The sequence below is a fragment of the Mirounga leonina genome, unplaced genomic scaffold (assembly GCF_011800145.1).
Source record: "Mirounga leonina isolate KUSES-001 unplaced genomic scaffold, KU_Mleo_1.0 Mir_347, whole genome shotgun sequence".
In the NCBI taxonomy this organism is placed as follows: Eukaryota; Metazoa; Chordata; class Mammalia; order Carnivora; family Phocidae; genus Mirounga; species Mirounga leonina.
In genome coordinates this window covers 1075643-1099487 of record NW_023270696.1, presented here as the reverse complement: position 1 = coordinate 1099487, position 23845 = coordinate 1075643, and the positions used below count along the sequence as shown (strand labels likewise).

At 39.8% G+C, this 23845-nt stretch overlaps 1 protein-coding gene across 1 annotated transcript in view; it reads right to left on the bottom strand.

The window, feature by feature from the left end:
- Positions 1-9753: 9753 nt before the first annotated feature.
- GCSAML (germinal center associated signaling and motility like) overlaps positions 9754-23845 on the bottom strand; it is a 70890-nt gene continuing 56798 nt past the window's right edge. Inside the window, exons 4-5 of the mRNA XM_035029905.1 lie at positions 11192-11220; positions 9754-10269 (exon numbers count right to left, since the gene is read on the bottom strand). Coding sequence (XP_034885796.1) covers positions 10027-10269; positions 11192-11220 — 272 coding nt within the window. The 3' untranslated portion in view covers positions 9754-10026. The remainder of the gene's footprint in view (positions 10270-11191; positions 11221-23845) is intronic.

Sequence of the window (23845 nt, the reverse complement as noted above, 5' to 3'; positions counted from 1 at the left end):
GTTTTCGGTGCTATTGTAAATGGAATCGTTTCTTTAATTTCTCTTTCTACAGTTGCGTTGTTAGTGTATAAGAAAGCAACTGATTTCTGTGCATTGATTTTGTATCCTGCCACATTACTGAATTGCTGGATGAGTTCTAGTAATTTTGGGGTGGAGTCTTTGGGTTTTCCACATAAAATATCATCTCGTCTGCGAAAAGAGAGAGCTTGACTTCTTCTTTGCCAATTTGAATACCTTGTATTTCTTTTTGTTGTCTGATTGCTGTTGCTAGGACTTCTAGTACTATGTTCAACAACAGTGGTGAGAGTGGGCACCCTTGATGTGTTCCTGATCTTAAGGGAAAGGCTCTCAGCTTTTCCCAATTGAGGAAGATATTCGCTGTAAGTTTTTCATAGATGGATTTTACGAGCTTGAGGAATATTCCCTCTATCCCTATACTCTGGAGAGTTTTAATCAGGAAAGGATGTTGTATTTTGTCAAATGCTTTTTCTGCATCAATTGAGAGGACCATATGGTTCTTCTCCCTCCTCTTATTAATGTGTTCTAGCACATTGATTGATTTGCGAATGTTGAACCATCCTTGCATCCCGGGGATAAATCCCACTTGGACGTGGTGGATGATCCTTTTAATGTATTGTTGGATCCTATTAGCTAGGATTTTGTTGAGGATTTTGGAATCCATATTCATCAAGGATATCGGTCTGAAATTCTCCTTTTTGATGGGGTCTTTGCCTGGCTTGGGGATTAAGGTAATGCTGGCCTCATAGAATGAGTTTGGAAGTTTTCCTTCTGTTTCTATTTTTTGAAACAGCTTCAGTAGAATAGGTATTATTTCTTCTTTGAATGTTTGGTAGAATTCCCCAGGGAATCCATCAGGCCCTGGACTCTTGTTTTTGGGGAGGTTTTGGATCACTGCTTCAATCTCGTTACTGGTTATTGGCCTATTCAGGTTGTCAATTTCTTCCTGTTTCGGTCTTGGCAGCTTATAGGTTTCCAGGAAGGCCTCCATTTCATGCAGATTGCTCAGTTTATTGGCATATAGTTGTTGATAATAATTTTCAATAATTGTTTGTATTTCCTTGGTGTTAGTCGTGATCTCTCCCCTCTCTTTCATAATTTTATTAGTTTGGGTCCTTTCTCTCTTCTTTTGGGTAAGTGTGGCCAGTGGTTTATCGATCTTATTAATTCTTTCAAAGAACCAACTTCTAGTTTCGTTGATCTGATCTACTGTGTTTCTGTTTTCTAATTCATTGATTTCTGCTCTCAGTTTAATTATTTCTCTTCTAATGCGTGGCTTAGGCATCTTTTGTTGCTTTTTCTCTAGTTCTTTAAGGTGTAGAGTTAGTTGGTGAATTCGGGATTTTTCTATTTTTTTGAGTGAGGCTCGGATGGCTATATATTTCCCCCTTAGGACCACTTTTGCAGTATCCCATAGGTTGTGGATTGATGTGTTTTCATTCTCATTGATTTCCATGAATTGTTTAAGTTCTTCTTTGATTTCTTGGTTGACCCAAACATTCTTGAGCAGAGTGGTCTTTAGCTTCCAAGTGTTTGAATTTCTGCCAATTTTTTTTATGATTGTGTTCCAGTTTTAAAGCATTGTGGTCTGAGAATATGCAGGGAATAATCTCAATCTTTTCGTATCAGTTGAGACCTGATTTGTGATCCAGTATGTGGTCTATTCTGGAGAAAGTTCCATGTGCACTCGAGAAGAATGAGTATTCTATTGTTTTAGGGTGGAATGTTCTGTAAATACCTCTGAGGTCCATCTGGTCCAATGTATCATTCAAAGCTCTTGTTTCCTTGTTGATTTTCTGCTTAGATCATTTGTCCATTGCTGAGAGTGGAGTATTGAGGTCTCCTACAATTAACATATTGTTATCAATATGACTTTTATTTTGGTTAACAGTGGGCTTATGTAGATGGCTGCTCCCATGTTGGGGGCATAGGTATTTACAATTATTAGATCTTCTTGTTGGATAGACCCTTTAAGAATGATATAGTGTCCTTCTGTGTCTCTTATTACAGACTTTAGTTTAAAATCTAATTTGTCTGATATAAGAATTGCTACCCCAGCTTTCTTTTGAGGTCCGCTGGCATGGAAGATAGATCTCCATCCCTTCACTTTCAGTCTGGATGTATCTTTAGGTTCAAAATGAGTCTCTTGTAGACAGCATACGGATGGGTCCTGTCTTTTTATCCAATCTGCAACCCTGTGCCATTTTATGGGAGCATTTAGGCCATTCACGTTGAGAGTGATTATTGAAAGATATGAATTAATTGTCATCATGTTGCCTGTGAAGACGTTGTTTTTATAGATTGTCCCTGTAAATTTCTGTTGTAGATCACTCTTGGGGTCTTTCTCCTTTTATAGAACCCCCCTTAATATTTCTTGCAGGGCCGGCTTAGTGGTCACATATTCTTTCAACTTCTGCTGGTCGTGGAAGCTCTGCATCTCTCCATCCATTCTAAATGAAAGCCTTGCCGGATAAAGTATTCTTGGCTGCATATTCTTCTCATTTAGTACCCTGAATATGTTTTGCCAGGCCTTTCTGGCTTGCCAGGTCTCTGTGGATAGGTCTTACGTTATCTGATATTCCTCCCTCTGTACGTAAGGAATCTCTTCCCCCTAACTGCCCTTAGGATGGTTTCCTTGGTTCTAAGATTTGCAAGTTTTACTATTACATGCTGGGGTGTTGGCCTGTTTTCCTTGATCTTAGGAGGGGTCCTCCCTGCCTCTAGGATTCGAATGTTTGTTTCATTCCCCAGATTATGGAAGTTCTCAACTACGATTTGCTCAAATACATCTTCTAGCCCTCTCTCTCTCTCCACTCCCTCTGGATTCCAATGATTCTGACATTTGAACACCTCATGGTGTCACTTATTTCTCTGATTCTATTTTCATGGATTCTGAGTTGTTTTCCCCTGGCCTCCTCTTTTCCCTTTTTATCTATTATACTGTCTTCCAGATCGCTTATTCTCTCTTCTGTCTCAGTTACCCTAGCTGTTAGATTATCTAGATTGGATTGGATCTCATTGATAGCATTTTTAAGTTCTGCCAATTCGCCTTTTATTTCTGCCCTTAGAGACTCTGTTGCCATTAATTGATTTCTCCATTCTAGCCATTGTCTGCACAATTGCTAGCCTGAATTCCATCTCTGACATCTTGGTTATATCCACATCCATTTGTAATTCTGCAGCATAAGTTATAATCTCTGAGTCTTTTCTGTTTTGGGGGCTCCTCCTCCTAGTCATTCTGTTGATGGGTGTTTGAGGGAATGTATAGAGTCCAAATTATTGACCAGAACCCAAGCAAGATGCACCTGTTTCCTTGGGACGTTAGGGTTGCTGGCCTCTTGTTTTTCCAGCATGTCTTCTGTGGGAGAGGCCTGCTGGGCTGTTACTCAGGCAACCCTGTTTGGGCGGAGTTGCCCTTCCCTCCTGTGGTGGGGGTGGGCTCAGCGGGAATCAGTCTTTGGGGCTTTTGTTCTCTGATGCCTTTCCCTGGTGGCTTTCCGTGTCTCTTCCGCGAGTCAGAGCAGAAGAGACCATTTCCAACCCTCTGCCTCAGAGCAGAGAGACCTCAGTCTGTTCTTCAGTGAGCTCTCCAGGCCACACTATCTCCGTTTCTGTCCGTGCTGCTACAAACTGCAGCAACCTGGGTTGTGCACCCCTCCGCAGTGCTCCCAGTCCTTCCTCCAGGTTGGGGCACGTCTCTGCCCTTTGTGCTTCTAATACCACCAGCTGCTCCCAATTCGCGTGCACACGCGCGACTCCACCGCTTGGAATTTTCACCCCAGGGGTTGCAGTTCACCGGCAAGACCCCAGCGCACTGGGTTTCCATCTCAGAGGCTGCAGTTCACGTGGGCGCGATCGTTGCTCTGGTTTCTGTCCGGGTGTCTGTGGTTGGCGTACGTGCGACCCCGCCCATCTGGTTTTCCACCCCTGGGGCTGCCCTAAAGTCCTTTCCCCACCGCTACCGGTCTGCGAGTCTGTGCCCGTCCACAGCGTGCGACGCTGTCACTCACCGGTGGTGTAGGATCCCCACGTCCAAGCACCCTCCCCTGCCGTTTATCCTCCAATATCTGCCCGCAGAATCTCAGCTCTCTGCTTCGTACCTCAAAACCAACGGCCTGCGATATTCTGTTTGTAGAGATACAGATCTTCTTACATCTCAGGCTGGTTTCGTGGGTGCTCAGAGTGTTCTGGTAGATATCCAGCTCAATTCCTGGGACCAGTTGAAATAGGGTCCCCTACTCCTCCGCCATCTTGCCCCCCTCCTCCTAATATTTTTTAATTGGTTTATGCTTTCTGAAAATTTAATTGAACTATAAATGTGTTGTATGACACATTTTGCCTACATGATAACATTCATGTATTGGAAAAGGACAAAATTATTTAAAATATTTACATGAAATCCAAATAATATTGTTTTCAAGTTAGCACATCCTCCATGACAGAGAGTTAACAGATTGGTAGTTTTGGATCTATGTGCAAATAAGTCATTTAATTAACTGACATAAGAGAAACATATATCTGGTAAAATACTGGAAAAAAAATCATATTAGCTTCCCTTAAATCTAATTAATAATATAAAACTTTATTCAATTATGTATTTATTATAAAAGAGCCATAAATAAGTGATTGCTTTATTTTCCATAGAGCCTCTTGTCACGAGATATATGGACACATACATATGAAGAGAAATAAGGGCATTGTCACTGACGTTGTTTACTTGAGGTCAAAAAGCAGACGCCAGCAAAGAGAAAATGAGTCTACTCTTGGAATAGACTCTCCTTTGTCTCTAAAATGAGAATATAAGGAGGTAAAGAAGAGGGAAATATAGTATGTTTACTTGGCTGAGGTCACTGTGGCAAAGAACCCCAAGGAAGTAATTAAGACATGTGTTCACTAGTGTATAGTTCATCAGGAATCACTTAGGGAAAAGGATGCCTGTAGGATACAAATTTTCGTCAGTCTAATCATACTACTTAGCAAGGGGTTATTTGAAGTTTTCAGCATCCAAATAAGATGACCAACTTACTTCATTAAGTATTATAATTTCCAGACCTAACCATGTAGTTGCAAATTACAAGATTTCGTTCTTTTTTTATGGATGAGTAATATTCTAACATATATATATATCACATCTTTATCCATTCACTTACTGATGGACACTAGGACTGCTTACATAATTTGGCTATTGTAAATAATGTGTAATAAACATAGGGGTGCACATATCTTTTCAAATTAGTGTTTTTGCATTCTTTGGGTAAATACCCAGTAGTGGAATTACTGGATCATATGGTATTCTATTTTTAATTATTTGAGGAAGCTCTATACTGTTTTTCACACTGGCTGCACCAGTTTGCATTCCCACCAACAATACACGAGCGTTCCTTTTTCTCCACATCCTCACCAACACTTGTTTCCTGTGTGTGTGTGTGTGTGTGTGTGTGTGTATGTTAACCATTCTGATAGATGTGAGATAATATCTCATTGTAGTTTTAATTCACATTTCCCTGATGATGAGTGATATTGATCATCTTTTCATGCATCTGTTGGCCATCTGTACTTCTTCTTTGGAGACATGTTGTTCATGTCTCTGCCAAACACCCTTTTGACTGGAGCATTTTCAAGATCTGGAACATAGCTGACTTTCCTAATACATAGAAACAAACAGAGTCAGACAAAATGAAGAAACAGAAGAATAGGTCTCAAATAAAACAACAGGGCAAAGCCACTGCAAAAGAGCAAAATGAAACAGGATATGCCTGATAAAGAATTCAAAGTAATGGTCATAAATGTACTCACTGGACTTGAGAAAAGAGTGGAAAATATCAGTGAGATCTTCAACAAAGATATAGGAAATATAAAAATGAACTAGAAATAAAGAACACGATAACTGAAATTTCAAAATAAATACACTAAAGGGAATCACTAAAACATTAGAGGAAGCAGAAGAGCAGATCAGTGATCTGGAAAACAGGGTAATGGAAAGTAATAAAGCTGAATAGCAAATAAAATTTAGTTCACTTAGATTCAAAGTAATTATCAATAGGTATGTACTTATTGTAATTTTATTTCTGGTTTTATGGTTGTTTTTGTAATTCTTCTCTGTCCTTTATTTTTGCTTTCTTTAGTGATATGCTTGGAATCCTTTAAATTTTTTGTGTCTGTTATAGGTTTTTTATTTGTGTTTACCATTAGGTTCACATATAACATCTCATGAATATAGTAGTCTATATTATGTTGACGGTCACTTAAGTTTGAGCCCATTTTAAAAGCACTAAATTTTTACTCCCCTCCCCATGTTTTATGAATATGATCTCATAGTTTACATTCTTTATTTTGTGCATCCCTTGACTGATTTTTGTATTTATAATTGATTTTACTGCCTTTGTGCTTTAACCACCATGATTTTATAATCATTAGTCTACTACTTTTTTTTTATATGTTTGCATTACCTTTTAAATGTTTTCCTTTTATAATATTCTTACTCCTGATTATGGTCTTTTCTTTCCACTCAAATAATCCACATTAATGTTTTTTGTAATGCTGGTTTAGTGGTGATAAACCCCTTTAACTTTTGTTTGTCTGGGGAACTTTATATCCCTTCCTACTCTGAATAATGACCTTGCTGGACATTCTTGGATGCAAGTTCTTCTTTTTTATTCTTTTTTTTTTTTCCTTTGAGGGCTTTGAACCTATCATGCTACTCTCTTTTTGCTGTAAAGTTTTTGTTAAAAGATCAGCTGATAACCTTATGGGCTTTCCCTTGTTTGTAACTTTTCTATGCTGCTTTTAAAGTTCTCTATCACTACTTTTTTTTTAAGATTTTATTTTATTTGTCAGAGAGAGAGAGAGAGTGAGTGCACAAGCAGGAGGAGGGGCAGGCAGAGGCAGAGGTAGAAGCAGGGTCCCCGCTGGGCAGGGAGCCCTATGCAGGACTTGATCCCAGCACCCTGGGATCATGATCTGAGCTGAAAGCAGACGCTTAACCAACTGAGCCACCCAGGCATCCCTCTATCACTACTCTTTACCATTTTAATTGTTATGTGTCTTGGTGTGGACCTCATTGAGTTGATTTTGTTGGGGGCTCTCTGTGCCTCCTAAATGTGGATATCTGTTTCCTTCTCCAGGTTAGGGAAAATTTCAGCTATTATTTATTCAAGTAAATTTTTTGCCCCCATCTCTCTGTCTTCTCTTTCTGGGATCCTTATAATGCCAATGTTATTAGGTTTGATGATGCCACCTAGTTCCCTTAATGTATTTTTTATTTTTTATTATTCTTATTTTATTTGCTATTCAGCTTTATTACTTTCCATTACCCTGTTTTCCAGATCACTGATCTGCTCTTCTGCTTCCTCTAATGTTTTAGTGATTCCCTTTAGTGTATTTATTTTGAAATTTCAGTTATCGTGTTCTTTATTTCTAGTTCATTTTTATATTTCCTATATCTTTGTTGAAGATCTCACTGATATTTTCCACTCTTTTCTCAAGTCCAGTGAGTACATTTATGACCATTACTTTGAATTCTTTATCAGGCATATCCTGTTTCATTTTGCTCTTTTGCAGTGGCTTTGCCCTGTTGTTTTATTTGAGACCTATTCTTCTGTTTCTTCATTTTGTCTGACTCTGTTTGTTTCTATGTATTAGGAAAGTCAGCTATGTTCCAGATCTTGAAAATAGTGGCCTTATGAAGAAGAGATCCTATGGCACCCTGTCGTACAATATCCCCTACTCACCAGACCAAGCACTTGAGGTGTGTCTCCTGTGTAGGTTGCAGGTGCCCAACTCTTGTGGCTGAACCATGTTTATTTTCAGTCCAGTTGGCTGCAATGTTCTGACACACTAGGGAGGACTGGGTTCCTGTGCTGTTAATAGGCCTGTCTGGAGCCACCATGGGCTTGCAGTTGCCATGTCAGTAGTCAGAGCTGATGCCTGCCTCAGCCTATTTGCTGGGACCACAGTCACACTGAACTGCAGGGCCTTCTCACTATGCGGCCCCCTAAGAGACTTTTGTTGCTGGGCTGATCTGGCCGTCAGACCAGATGCCTACTCCCAGTCCATCTATTGGGACGGCAGTCATACCATCTTGCAGGGTGCTCTTCCCTATAGTGTCCCCTGAAAAGCTTTCATTTGTGGGTGGGACCAGACAGACTAGATGCCTGCCCCAGTTTACCCACCAGAGCTGCAGCTGCACTGATTACCAGTGTGTTCTCTCTGTGCTGCCAGGTATAAGATTCAGCTGCTTGGACTGCTGGTGCACTGTGATCATCTTCCCCTCTCCCCAGGGAAGGAGTCACTTCCAAATGGTGCTGGTCCCAGTTGGGGTTGCTATCAGGGTGTTTTGGGGCAGTAGTCACTTTGGAGGGAGGCCAACAGAGTGCGGTGGGTTGATTGGGGTGGATCTGGAGGAGAACATGTGGGTGAGATGCATGGTGTTAGCAAGGTAGGTGGAGGCCATTCTTGCCAATCCCCACAAATGTCTTGCTATCTAGAAAATGGTGCCTTGGGGCGCCTGGGTGGCTCAGTTGGTTAAGCGACTGCCTTCGGCTCAGGTCATGATCCTGGAGTCCCGGGATCGAGTCCTGCATCGGGCTCCCTGCTCAGCGGGGAGTCTGCTTCTCCCTCTGACCCTCCTCCCTCTCATGCTCTCTGTCTCTCATTCTCTCTCTCACAAATAAAAAAATAAAAAATAAAAAATAAAAAAAAGAAAATGGTGTCTTTTTGTTCTTGGAGAAGTATTTATTTACTTGAGATGAGTAAATAAATCTCCTCTTGTGTATTCCAAGCACTTTTCAAGCTGCTAATTCCATGCTGTATCTCAGCAGGGTTATTTTTTTATGCTATCTCTTTAAGGGTGGAGACTCAGTTTTCTATTGCCCTCCAGCTCTCCTGGAGCTAAGCCCACTGATTTTTAAAGTACCTGGAGTTAAGGCCCACTGATTGTAGAAACTCACCAATTTAAGCCCCACTTGTTATCAAAGCCAAATATTAGGGGGACTCATCTTAGTGCAGGTCCCCCATACCTCGGGTGCCTGGTGTGGAAGTCTTATCTTCTTGTTTCACCATGCTTATGGTGTCCTTTTTGTTTGTGGTTAGTCTTGCCAGGTACTTGTTTCCCAAAGTATCTGCCTTTCCTACCTTTTCTGATATGGCCTCTTCTAGATAATTACTATGGAAAATCTGTTCTGCCAGTCTCCAGGTCCTTTTCAGAGTTAGTTGCACTAATGTGTCTATTATCTTAGTGTGTTTGTGGAGTGAGGTGATCTTAGGATCTTCCTACTCTGGCATCTTCCCAGAACTCCCAATATGCCTGAATTTTAAGACCAAACACTCTTTACAATCCCTCAGCAGAGGTAACTAGTAATAGATTAAACTAACTAGTATGTTGTGAACAAAGCTATACGCACAAAGTTTACTTTTGGGTTTTTGTTTGTTTATTTTTGTTTTTTACTGATCTTTGAACAGAGTCTTCTGATTTCCCATTGGAGAAAAAGGCAGTGGGTAACTAAACTTGACACATTTCTTCCTTTTTAATGACTTTCAGCTTCCCCTCTCAGAAAGGTCAATATCAAAACCTATTGATTCTTGGAACTCTTACCACAATTTACCAACAAGAATTTCTAATACATGAAAAAATAAAAACTTAAGTAAAAATCAGGTTAGCAAAGGGTCACTGGTCTTATATTTTAAAAGTTTATTGAGTAGATTACACCTCAAAAGTAAAATAGATAATTATGAGCAGAAATTTTTCGCATTTGAAATTTGGAGAGCAGTGTTGGAATCAGATATTAGGTCATATATCTATGGATGTCCATTGCCTAGGAAGGTTCCACCATCTCCATGTCTTCAAGCCTTACAAACAAAAAGATGTAGAATACTCTATACCTTTATGTCAATTTACATGGCTTAACCCAAACCACAGAATTGTCATGTTCCAAAGATGTAGAAACACTTTCCTGGAGGTCACTATTTTGTATCATCTCTGTTAGTGTAAGATGATGAATCATGAGATTTCTAGTGGGGAAGCACAAGTTCATAATCATGCTCGAGGGTACAGGAAGAAGGCCTAGTAACACAAGTCATCTTGACAAGGGCATATTCTGTTTCTGACCCATTTCTAAATGGCCTCACTCTCTTTGTGGTACAGTCAATATTCTCATAACCATCATCATTGGAGCTCAGGGAGGGCCTCCGATAAGGTCTGTGACTAATGATGGAGTAGCACAGTTCCTCAGAACCACTGCCATTCTCATTTTCCTGCCAAGCACAAAAACAATAATAACAATAAATAAAGGATCCAGGACCATTCATCAGATTTGAGCTTAGTGACTGCCCTTCCTTTCTTCTTGTCTGACAGTGATCTTACACATCAGGTATCCAAAGCCCTTTCTCCAAATCCTGATATCTTACAGACTTCATTTTAGCAAATATGTATTGTGCTCTGAGCTACTATTGTTATGCTTTCATTTCACTTCAAATAACAAAAGAGAAAAGAAGGATATTATTACCCTTCTGAATATCTAAAAGAAAGTAGTTGTATACATTAGGTCACACATAATCAGACATTAAATATGCAATAATCATACCTCAAATGAGTAATTACTCAAACGACATAAAAAAACAAGTTTCATAAGACAATGTAAAATTAAATTTCTGAGCTTAAATACATTCTCAGTTGCATAGACCATGAAAGAAAAATGAAAACATTAAGATACTATATTGTAATTAAATCAATAAAATGCTTATGATGTAGTATTAAAAGGAATAAACATTTTTATATCTATTAATTACCATCATACTTCTAAATATAAATGTTAACTTCTGGGCTTAACTATTGGAACACAACATAGAAAACAAAAGAATTAATGTTTTATGGTAGTCAAATTATAAGTGTAAATTTATTTCATTTTATTTCTGTTATGGTAGTTTTGAAAATTAAATAATAAACTTCAGTAGAATTGGGTCAACAATTAGAATTTGCCAGTCATCAAAATCAGTTAAAATAATGTTTTGTTTTTTTAATGTTCTCTATTTCAACATTAAAATGATAAATAAAAGTATTTAAAGCATAAGATACTTTGATAAGCTCGTTCAGAAATTACAAGAAAGACCTACAGCTATCTTTAAATAAAGTCATCTGTATTTTGACATTTATCACACAAATTAATATTTTTATTACCTGATTAGAAGTAGATGAAACTTCTTTACCTGATGGATTAAAAAAAAAAAGATTTTTTGAACTATCATAAGATGGGGGAAAATGGGGAAAGGATAAAATACAGTGACAAAACTGCAAGGAAGTCACTATCTAAGTATGTGACATTATCTCATGTTATTATTGAGGTTCTCAAGCTGAATGACAAGATCAGGAAAGAATAAATGTTAATATATGTGAATCTATGTAAAAGAACATATGTGAATATATGTTCAGGAAGCATTAATACTGTGTTTCTGTGTAATTTGCTAAAATAAATTTGCTAAATAAAGGTAGATTTTGGATTTGAGTAATAAAATTTTCTTCACAAACATGCTATGACAGTAAAGTATGGCAAGTTCAAAGAAAGAACAATTATATATGAAATTTAGGATATAAATTCTATAATATGACAGATAGATACTGAAGTAACAAAATCAACTATTTCAAATTAAACACAAATATTAAGATTCAGGTTAATTGCATCTATGAAGGCTAAAGTAATTTATATTTTTGTTGTTAATCTGAGATCCACAACTGGTATTTATTTTAGAGAATTATTTCTTTATTTGTTCAAATCTGTTTTTTTTTTTTAAGTTTATTTTTGTTTTTTATTTCCCTTGCTTCAGGAGACATATCTAGAAAGAAGTTGCTATGGACAATGTCAAAGAGATTACAAAACTAAAAGGCACATAAGGAATGGTAGAAGATATTTGCAAATGACATATTTGATAAAGGGCTAATATCTAAAATATATAAAGATCTTATAAGACTCAAAAACAAAAATAAATTAATAATCCAATTACAAATGGACAGAAGACATGAACAGAAATTTTTCCAAAGAAGACATCCAGATGGCCAAGAGACACATGAAAAGATGTTCAACATCAGTCATCATCAGAGAAATACAAATCAAAACCACAATGAGATACCACCTCACACTAGTCAGAATGGCTAAAATCAACAACACAAGAAACAACAGGTGTTAGTGATGACGTAGAGAAAGGGGAACCTTCTTGTACTGTTGGTGGGAATGCAAGCTGGTACTGCCATTGTGGAAAAAAGTATGGAGGTTCCTCAAAAAGTTAGTCTTCACATCCAAATTACCAACAGACACATGAAAAAATGTTCAACATCACTTGGCATCAGGGAAATCCAAATCAAAACCTCAATGAGATACCACCTCACACTGGTCAGAATGGTTAAAATTAACAAGTCAGGAAATGACAGATGTTGGTGGGGACACGGAGAAAGGGGAACCCTCCTACACTGTTGGTGGGAATGCAAGCTGGTGTAGCCACTCTGGAAAACTGTATGGAGGTTCCTCAAAAAGTTGAAAATAGAGCTACCATATGATCCAGCAATTGCACTACTGGGTATTTACCCCAAAGATACAAAAGTAGGGATCCGAAGGGATACATGCACCCTGATGTTTATAGCAGCAATGTCCACAATAGCCAAACTGAAAAGAGCCTAGATGTCCATCGACAGATGAATGGATAAAGAACAGGTGGTATATATATACAATGGAATATTATGCAGCCATCAAAAAATGAAATCTTGCCATTTGCAATGACGTGGATGGAACTAGAGGGTGTTATGCTAAGCAAAATAAGTCAATCAGAGAAAAAACAAGTATCATATGATCGCACTGATATGAGGAATTTGAGAAACAAGACAGGATCATTGGGGAAGAGAGGAAAAAATGAAACAAGATGAAACCAGAGAGGGAGACAAACCATAAGAGACTCTTAATCTCAGGAAACAAACTAAGGGTTGCTGGAGTGGTGGGGGGGTGGGAGGGGTGGGGGGTGGCTGGGTGATAGACATTGGGGAGGGTATGTGCTATGGTGAGCACTGTGAATTATGTAAGACTGTTGAATCACAGATCTGTACCTCTGAAACAAATAATACAGTATATGTTAAAAAAAAGAAGATAGTAGGAAGGGAAAAATGAAGGGAGGAAATCAGAGGGGGAGACGAACCATGAGAGACTATGGACTCTGAAAAACAAATTGAGGGTTCTAGAGGGGAGGAGGGTGGAGGGATGGGTTAGCCTGGTGATGGGTATTAAGGAGGGCACGTACTGCGTGGAGCACTGGGTGTTTTATGCAAACAATGAATCATGGACCACTACATCAAAAACTAATGATGTAATGTATGGTGACTAACATAATAAAATTAAATTTAAAAAAAAAGTTAGTCTTCGTTTTACAGTCTAGTTTGTCCAGTGTAAATATTGCTACTCTGGCTTTCTTCTGATACACATTTGCATGAGAAATGTTTCTCCATCCCCTCACTTTTAATTTCCAGGTATTTTTAGGTCTAAGATGAGTCTCTTGCAGGCAGCATATAGATGGGTCTTGTGTTTTGGGTTTTGTTTTTTTTTTTCAACTTTTAGAAACTGTTTATTTTCTGTCAACCTTATTTCAACTTTGCCTTTGTGGAAGAGTGGCTTAAGACCACACAGAGTTTGTTCCTACCCATTCAATGGCTTGAGCAGTGGGAGCTGCAGACCAATGCTCAGTGGCCGGCTAAGTGCTCCAGTCTTCAGTAGGGAACTGCTGAAAAGGCACCGAGAGCACCTGCATGCCTTCAGAACAGTTTGTGACTTTAGGATGAGTAGTGGTGAACTCAGGAGCCGGAGTACATTCACCCTGAAATTCCTCCTTGGTCACAGCCTTTTCAGCAGTGGCCTGATCTTCTTTTTTAATCTCTTCAGAATGTCTGTAGAAGTAGAGATCAGGCTTGACCTCCCATGGGTCTTCATGGGAAATGGTGCCACACATGTGCAGAACTTCCACAGGGCTGGCCTCACCCACATCAGACCGTGGAGTGAGCTCTGTTGTTGTTGCAAGGGATGGCAGTGTCCACATAGTGCAGAGGAGAGTCTGTGTTACACAGAAAGATGGTAGACAGGTTAATATAAGATGCCTCTGTGAGAGGCTGGTGGTCAGCCCTGGGATCTGTAACCACCAGAAATCTGGGCTCCTAGAAGGCTGCCTGGATCTGGTTATTGAAGGTTCCAGGAGTGAAGTGGCCAGCAATAAAGTGGCTCCAGTAGCATCAGCAAACTTTGGCACAGCTCACTGGCCAGTGTTCCTGGACGATATGACCTGACATCAGCTGGGTTTTCAATGGCAACAATGGCATGCGCTGCCAGCAGAAGCTTCTCCCAGGTTCTCCTCAGATTCATGATGTAGATGCTGTCACTTTTCCTTTTGTAGATGTACTGTTCCATTTGGAAGTCAAGGTTGGTGCCACCTAAGTGGGCTCCTGCTGCAAAGAATTTAAGGACACCCTCTTCATTCATTTGCAGGACATCAAGGGCTCTGGACTTTGTAGAAGTTTCCCTATAAGTTATGATGGGAACACAAACAACGCCATACTCTCCTTGGGTACTGTGGAAAGGGATGGGGCTTGTTTTTGTTTTATCTATTCCGACACCTTATGTGTTTGATTGGAGCATTTAGTCCATTTATATTCAAAGTAATTATTGATAAATATGTATTTGACATTTTATTACTTGTTTTGTGGTTGTTTCTGGATATTTTCTCTGATCCTTTCTTGTCTTTCTATTTTTTAGGCTTTGCTCATTTTCTTTAGTGATATATTTGGTTTTCTTTCTCTTCATTCTTTACATGTTCATTAGTGGGTTTTGATACATGGTTGGTATTATATTTGTATACAACATCTTCTGCATATAGCAGTCTATATTAAGTTGATGGTCATTCAAGTTTGAAACAATTCTTTTCTCCTTTCCCCCCATACATTTTAGGTATATGTTATTATATTTTATATCTTTTTTTTGGTGTGAGTTCTTGGCTGATTTTTACAGAAACATTTCTTTTTTTACTGCTTATGTTTCCTGTCTTTATACTGTCACTTCTGATCTCTCCTTTCCACTCAAAGTGTCCTCTTTAATATTTCTTGAAGGACTGGTTTAGTGGTAATGAGCTCCTTTCATGTTTGTTTGTCTGGAAAACTCTTTATCTCTTCTTCCATTTTGAATGATAGCCTTGTTGTATAGAATATTCTCGGCTGCATATTTTTCCCATTTAGCCCATTGAATATATCATGGCACTCCCTTCTGGCCTGCCAAGTGTCTTGAGAAATCTCAAGCTGGACTTACGGGTCTTCCTTTGGAAGTTAAGGACTTCTTTTGTCTTGTTGCTTTTAAGATTTTTTCTTCTTTATTGCTATATTTTGCAAATTTAATTACAATATGTCTGGGTGTTGCTGCTTTTATTGATTTTGAAGGGAGCTCTCTGTGCCTCCTGGATCTGGACATCTGTTTCCTCCCCCAGATTAGGGAAGTTTTCATCTATTATTTCTTCAAATAAACTTTCTGTGCCCTTTTCTCTCTTTTCTTTTTTTTTTAAGATTTTATTTATTTATTTGAGAGAGAGTGAGAGAGAGCATGAGCGGGGGGAAGGACAGAGGTAGAAGCAGACTCCCTGCTGAGCAGGGAGCCCTATGTGGGGCTCCATCCCAAGACCCTGGGATCATGACCTGAACTGAAAGCAGACGCTTAACTGACTGAGCCACCCAGGTGGCCACCCTTTTTCTCTCTTTTCTTCTGGGACTCCTATAAGACAAATATTATGTTTGATGGAGTCCCTGAGTTCCCTAAGTCTATTCTCCTTTTGCATAATTCTTCCTTCTCTCTTTTGTTCAGCTTCACTGCTTTCCATTACTTTGTCTTATAGGTCATTAATTTATTCCTCTGCTTCTAACCTGGTGCTCGTTGCATCAGGCCTGTTTTTAATCTCATTCATTGTACTCTTCATCTCTGATTGATTCCTTTTTATACCTTTTGTTCCTGTGGTAAGGGTCTCACTGATGTCTTCTATTTTTTTCTCAACCCCAGTGTGTATCTGTATGATCACTGCCTTGGATTCTCTATCAGGCATGTTGCTTATATGTTTTACTTAAATCTCTGAACAAGTCCTCATGTTATTCTTTCGTTTGGGATAAATTCCTCTGTCTTTACATTTTGTCTAAGTCTCTGCCTTCTTTGGTGTGTTAGAAAAACCAGTTATGTCTCCTGCTCCTAAAAATAATGGCCTTGTGAAGAAGTCATGTAGCACCTGGCACTTTAGGGAGTATCTCTGGTGTATGCTCTGTACACCCTGCTGTTGTGTTCTGGTTGCTCTATCCTTCAGACCAGTCATCTACAGCAGCTCTCCTTGCTTGCTGTGGGCAGTGTTTGGTTCCTGACCTGAATATGGTGCAGTTTTAACTAGGTGTGCTCTAGTCTGCTTGTGTAATGACACTTGACACCTCCTCCACTGGAAGCGAGGCCCTGGAAAACTCTGGTCAGGAGATATGTCTTCTGGGGAAAGGGCCCACTGCACTGGAACTGAGGCAAGTGTGACTGAGAAGTGCACTTCCACCAGAGACAGGGGTGTGAGTCTTGGCGTAAGTAATTTAGGTTGGGACTGCCAGTGTTGGGAGTGCACTGTTTCCCAGAGATGAATCTATATTTATGCTGAGGTGCAAGGGACAGAAACGGCACTGACCTGCTCCATTTTTCCCAGAGAGACGTTTCCATGAATGCTGCTTATCAGGGAAGTGATAGGAGAGGAGCAAATAATCTCCCACCTGTGTGCCCTGGGTGTTCTTCAGATTGCTGTTTCCATGCTATCTGCTCCCCAGTTATTTGCCTGCCTTCTCTCCAGGAGCAGCCCAGTGCCCTCCAGGCTCTATTCCAGCCGAGCCCTGGCCTTTAAAACTCCAAGCTTTAAGCCTTGCTGGTTGCAAGAACCCATGATATTCAGGGATCCCCATTTTCCAAGCCAATGGCTTTAGGGAAACATTCTCCTTGTGTGTTCCTCTATTTCCTCCTCTCTCTCTCTTGCCCTTGTCTATGACCATGGCTCCCTCCCTTCCACAACACCTGTGATCTTTCTCCCCTAAACCACATCTCTGTACTTCCTAACTTCTTAAATGTGGCTTCTTCCTTCCCTTTAGTTGTTGAGTTTGTTCCGTCAGTCTTCAGGTCTATTTCTGGGGTATTTAAGATGATTTGCTTGTTATCTAGTCATGTTGGTGGAATGAGGCAAGCTCAGGGTCCTACTCCACTGCCATCTTCCTGCTCCCCACAACTAATATTTTTTTAATTAACAATCTAGGATGAGGGATGTCACAGAGCACTAAATATGGCAAAAATACCAATTTATAAGAGGAATATTGAGTAATTCTGAAATTTACAACTTCATAAACTTGATAGTGAGCCTTAATATATACTAGGTAAATTTAACAGATTCTGCAAAACAACAATATGTTGATAATTTCTCATAGCTCACTATTTTTCAAAAATAAAATGTCATGTTCAATGCACCAATTTTGTGTATGTGACTTATTTATTTATTTATTTATTTATTTATTTATTTATTTATAAATGTATTGATATAAAATGATTTAATTAAACAAAATTTCAATCTAGAGGGGAGGGGAGTAGGAGGATGGGTTAGCCTGGTGATGGGTATTAAAGAGGGCATGTTCTGCATGGAGCTCTGGGTGTTATACACTAACAACGAATCATGGAACACTACATCCAAAACTGATGATGTAATGTATGGTGATTAACATAACATAACAATAATTTTAAAAATATTTGTTTTTTAAAGATTTCATTTATTTATTTGACAGAGACACAACAGAGAGGGAACACAAGTGGAGGGAGAAGCAGGCTTCCCACCGAGCAGGGAGCCCAATGCGGGACTCGATCCCAGGACCCTGGGATCATGACCTGAGCCAAAGGCAGACGCTTAATGACTGAGCCACTGAGGCACCCCCAAAATGTCAATCTTAATATTGTTTTATAATCATGAACTGAGGGATTTCCACTCTCACCTGTTTTATTCAACATGGTACTGGAAATCCTAGCTGCAGCAATCAGACAAAAAGAAATTAAAAACATGCAAATCAGTAAGGAAGAAGTAAAATTTTCACTATTTACTGATAATATTGTACTCTACATAGAAAACCTGAAAGACTCATCTAAAAATCTGCTAGAACTGATGAACAAAGTCATTAAAGTTTCAGGATACAAAATCAATGTACAGAAATTGGTTGCATTTCTATACATTGATAATGAAGCAGCAGAAAGAGAAATTAAGGAATCAATCCCATTTATATTTGCACTGAAAATAAGATACCTAGGAATAAACCTGACCAAAGAGGTAAAAGATCTGTACTCTGAAATGTATAAAACACTGATGAAAGAAATTGAAGAGGACACAAAGAAATGGAAAGACATCCCATTCTCATGGATTACAAGAACAAATATTGTTAAAGTGTCTACACTACACAAAGCAATCTACACAATTAAAGCAATCCTTATCAAAATAACAACAGCATTTTTCACAGAACTAGAGCAATTTTAAAATTTATATGGAACCACAAAAGACCCTGAATTGCTAAAACAATCTTGAAACAGTAAAGCAAAGCTGGAGGCATCACAATTCCGGACTTTGTTATATCATTAAGCTGTAGTAATCCAAGCAATATGGTAGTGGCACGAAAATAGACACACAGATCAATGGAACAGACTAGAGAACAGAAATAAGTCTGCAATTAGATAGTCAATTATCCTTCACAAAATCAGGAAAGCATATCCAATGAGAAAAAGACATTCTCTTCAACAAATGGTGTTGGGAAACTGGACAGCAACATGCAAAAGAGTGAAACTTACCACTTTCTTACACCATACGCAAAAAATAAATTCAAAATGGATTAAAGACTTAAATGTGAGACCTGAAGCCTAAAAACTCTAGAAGAGAACACAGGCAGTAACTTCTCTGACATTTGTCATAGCAAATTTTTTCTAGATATGTCTCCTGAGGCAAGGGAAACAAAAGCAAAAATAATATGGAACTTCATCAAAATAAAAAGCTTCTGCACAGTGAAGGAAACAGTCAACAAAAGTAAAAGGCAACCTACAGAATGAGAGAAGATATTTGCAAATGACATATTGATAAAGGATTAGTATCAAAAATATATAAGGAACTTATAAAACTCAACACCCAAAAAACAAAGAATCCAATTAAAAATGAGAAGACATGAATAGACATTTCTCCAAGGAAGACATAAAAATGGCCAGCAGATGTTCTGCATGAAAAGATGCCCAACATCATTCATCATCAGGGAAATATGAATCAAAACCACAATGAGATACCATCTCATACCACTCAGAATGGCTAAAATCAACAACACAAAAAACAACAGGTTTTGGCGAGGATGTGGAGAAAGAGGAACCTTCCTGCACTGTTAGTGAGCATGCAAACTGGTATAGTCACGTGGAAAGCAGTATGGAGTTTCCTCAAAAAGTTAAAAATAGAACTATCCTATGATCCAGAAATCCCATTACTGGGTATTCACCCAAAGAATGCAAAAACACTAATCCAAAGGGATACATGCAGCTCTATGTCTATAGCATTGATAGCATTATCAATAAAAGGCACATCATGGAAGCAGCCCAAGTGTCCATTGACTGATGAATGCATAAAGATGTGGTATATACGTATTATTTCACTCATATGTGAAATTTCAGAAACAAAACAGATGAACATGGCAGGGAAAAAAATAGAATCAAACCAGGAAACAGACTTTTAACTATTAGAGAACAAACTGATGATTACGGGAGGGGAGGTGGGTGGGGGTATCGTTGAATAGGTGATGGGGATTATGGAGGGCACTTGTTGTAATGAGCACTGGGTGTTCTGTGTAAGTGATGAATCACTACATTCTACATCTGAAACTAATATCACACTGTATGTTAACTAACCAGAATTTAAATAAACACCTGAGGAAAAAAAAATAAATGTCAGGTGTTACCCCCCTCCCCACCACCACCAAAAAAAGATGTGGTATATAGGTGATGTATGGAATTGTTGAATCACCGTATTGTACACCCAAAGCTAATATTACACTGTATGTTAACTAACTTGAATTAAAATAAAAACTTTTCTAAAAATCCAAGATACTCTCCCCACCTTAAGATTTTTAATTACAGGGGTGCCTGGGTGGCTCAGTCGTTAAGCGTCTGCCTTCGGCTCAGGTCATGGTCCCGGGGTCCTGGGATCGAGCCCCGCATCGGGCTCCCTGCTCCGCGGGAAGCCTGCTTCTCCCTCTCCCACTCCCCCTGCTTGTGTTCCCTCTCTCACTGTGTCTCTCTCTGTCAAACAAATAAAATCTTTAAAAAAAAAAAAAAGATTTTTAATTACATCCTCAAAATCCCTTTTTGTCATATTAAAGAAAAAATAATTCAGATTTAAACTGGATGTCTTCATCCTGCCTACCACGTATGTATCCCTTATTATTGAAGAAAACAGGAAAATACAGATTTGGGAGTATATGAATATTAAAGTGAATATATTAATGTAAACTACTCATCCATCCCCCAACATTTCATAAAATAGCAAAGAAAATCCTCCTTTCCCTAAGTCCATGACATAATACACTGGAAAGCATCACTATGTTTGTTTGTTTGTTTTCTGAAATACAAAATTAACCTTCTGTTTGTTTCTTTTTTAGTAAATCTGGTAACCCTATTATGACTCATAAGACTTTAGTGGACTGCAATGTCTTTTCTGCAATTCAAACCAGTAATTATGACTGAACTGCAACAATTGGTACCGTGAATGATTGAAAGCAACAAAGTCCCCAAAGTATGAGAACCTAGTTTTAGTTATATCATCAGGTTTGGTTCAGAGGCAGAGAGAATCCCAACAGTATTGAAATATGGGAAACAAGTGGTCCACCGCACACATGGCTAAGAGTTTGCTAAAGCTAACCTGCAGTCACCAGAATGGAAGAGGCCAGCCTAAATGGCTGTTCCAACAGACCATTATGGTAAGAATGAAGAGTACAAAGACTGAGCCATCAGATCATTCTGATTGCTTCTGAAGCACATAAACAGAAATCAAGATACCATCATGACTTTAAATTTGTAATTCAAGAATCAAAAGACCAAGTAAATTGCTCTGAAAGAATATCCTTTGTACTTGAGCCCACTAATCAGAGTAAAGGGTAAAATAATTTTCTCCTATATCTGTTTCACAGTGAGTGGAAAGGATCTATATACACAGCCTGTGAATATCACCACAACATATTTTGACCAATGGGCAACATGATCATATCGATTCTCCTAATCTGCTCTGGTGACCTGGTCCAAACGGAATGTAAACAAACTAACCAACAGCAATGTATCTTCCTTAAGGAAATCAGGAAATTATTGATTTGAATATCGAAAAGGTGCAAAGGTGGTAATTTTTAAGTCTTTATTTAAATTGCACCTAGTTGGGGAAGGAGCTAAGATGGCAGGGTAGTAGGGGCCCCTGAGCTTGCCTTGTCCCTTGAACACAGCTAGATCAACATCAAACTATTTTTTTAAAGATTTTATTTATTTATTTGACACAGAGAGAGAGCACAAGCAGGGGGAGCAGCCGAGGGAGAAGTAGGCTCCCCGCTGAGCAGGGAGCCTGATGCGGGCTCGATCCCAGGACTCTGGGATCATGACCTGAGCTGGAGGCACACCCACTTAACCGACTAGGCCACCCAGGTGCCCCAACATCAAACTATTTTGAATAACTAGGAATATAATCTGAGTAAGAAAACAATCTGCACAACTGGAGGGAGAGAATGTGGGAGATGTGAGCTTTAGAGCTGTGAATTGGGGGAGAGGAAAGCCACAGGGCCGTGAAAGGGAGGGAACCCTTTTTGTCAAACAAAGTCAAGGAGAGGGAGAGAGTAGGAGAGAGTGCAGCAGGTAGGGATTGTTCCATAAGATTCAGCGAGGAGATCCCCTGGGTAGCATGGGAGGGATCACACCCCTTCCTGGAGTACATTTGCAAGAGTGTATTTTAACTCTCCAAGGACAAAAGACCAGGTGGGAGCTGGGACATAGGTGCACAGAGGTCAGATACCCTGGTAGCAGCTTTCCTCTGTGAACCACAATAGACTCAAGCCACTGTGCACTCACAGAGCAGCTGCTCTTCTGGACAGACCTGAGCAGAGACCAGAGACACCTGCAGACTGCAGACAACCTGGTGGCTGCTTTTTTTTTTTTTTTTAAGATTTTTTTTTTTAAAGATTTTATTTATTTATTTGAGAGAGAGAATGAGAGACAGAGAGCAGGAGAGGGAGGAGGGTCAGAGGGAGAAGCAGACTCCCTGCCAAGCAGGGAGCCCGATGCGGGACTCGATCCCGGGACTCCAGGATCACGACCTGAGCCAAAGGCAGTCACTTAACCAACTGAGCCACCCAGGCGCCCTTTTTTTAAGATTTTATTTATTTATTTGACAGAGAGAGACAGCGAGAGAGGGAACACAAGCAGGGGGAGTGGGAGAGGGAGAAGCAGGCTCCCCACTGAGCAGGGAGCCTGATGTGGGGCTCGATCCCAGGACCCTGGGATCATGACCTGAGCCGAAGGCAGACGCTTAATGACTGAGCCACCCAGGCGCCCCATGGTGGCTGCTTTTAATTCTCTGTCACAAGAGGATCAATAGACACAATACTGTGCTTTTCTGGGACTGAAGCATGTGCAGATGGCAGATAACTGGGTCACCTTTCGCTGTGTGACACAATAGACTCTAGGACAGTACACACACTGTGCAACTGCTTTTCTGGGACAGGATGGTGCTGGGCATGCCACAAGCCTCTGCTCTGGGCGAGAAGAGTAGGGCTGCACCTTGCCAGGCCCTTTACAATGGGGAGTTTTGAATCCCAGCTGCTCAATGGCCTGAGCACAGACAGGTTAAGGCCAGGGATCTGAGGAAAGCCCAGAACATAGGAGATTGTTTGCTTTTCTGTGAGGGCCACCTGAGCAGCAGCAACCATGAGTTCCCCTCCCCGGAGATAAGAGGATGGGGTGATACCATCTTCTTCCTTCACCACCACTCCCTTCCCCCCCACAGCCCACCAGCACAGGTGGACTACAGAGAGAAACACAGCACCTCCAGTGGAGGCTGGAATCCCCTACCCTGAACCCTGCACCCCCAGCTCCTGGCAGGAGCATCTTTACAAGGGCAAGTCAGCTTGTGAGCCAGCCCACTGGGCCTCTCCCTCAGAAGAGCAACACAAACCCCACGCATATAACTAGTCTACCGATTAAAGAGTGCTCTAAAGCGTCAGCTTCAGTTCTGGTGAAAATAGGATGAGGCTTTCTTTTTCTTTTTTCTTTTAATTTTTTCTTTTTCTATTTCTTTTTTTTTCTGTTTTTATTTTATTATGTTATGTTAATCACCATACATTACATCATTAGTTTTAGATGAAGTGTTCCATGATTCATTGTTTGTGCATAACACCCAGTGCTCCATGCAGAACGTGTCCTCCTCAATACCCATCACCAGGCTAACCCATCCTCCCACCCCCCTCCCCTCTAGAACCCTCAGTTTGTTTTTCAGAGTCCATCGTCTCTCATGGTTCGTCTACCCCTCCGATTTCCCCTCTTCATTCTTCCCCTCCTGCTACCTTCTTCTTTTTTTTTTTCTTAACATATATTGCATTATTTGTTTCAGAGGTACAGATCTGAGATTCAACAGTCTTGCACAATTCACAGCACTTACCAGAGCACATACCCTCCCCAGTGTCTATCACCCAGTCACCCCATCCCTCCCACCCCACCCCCCACCC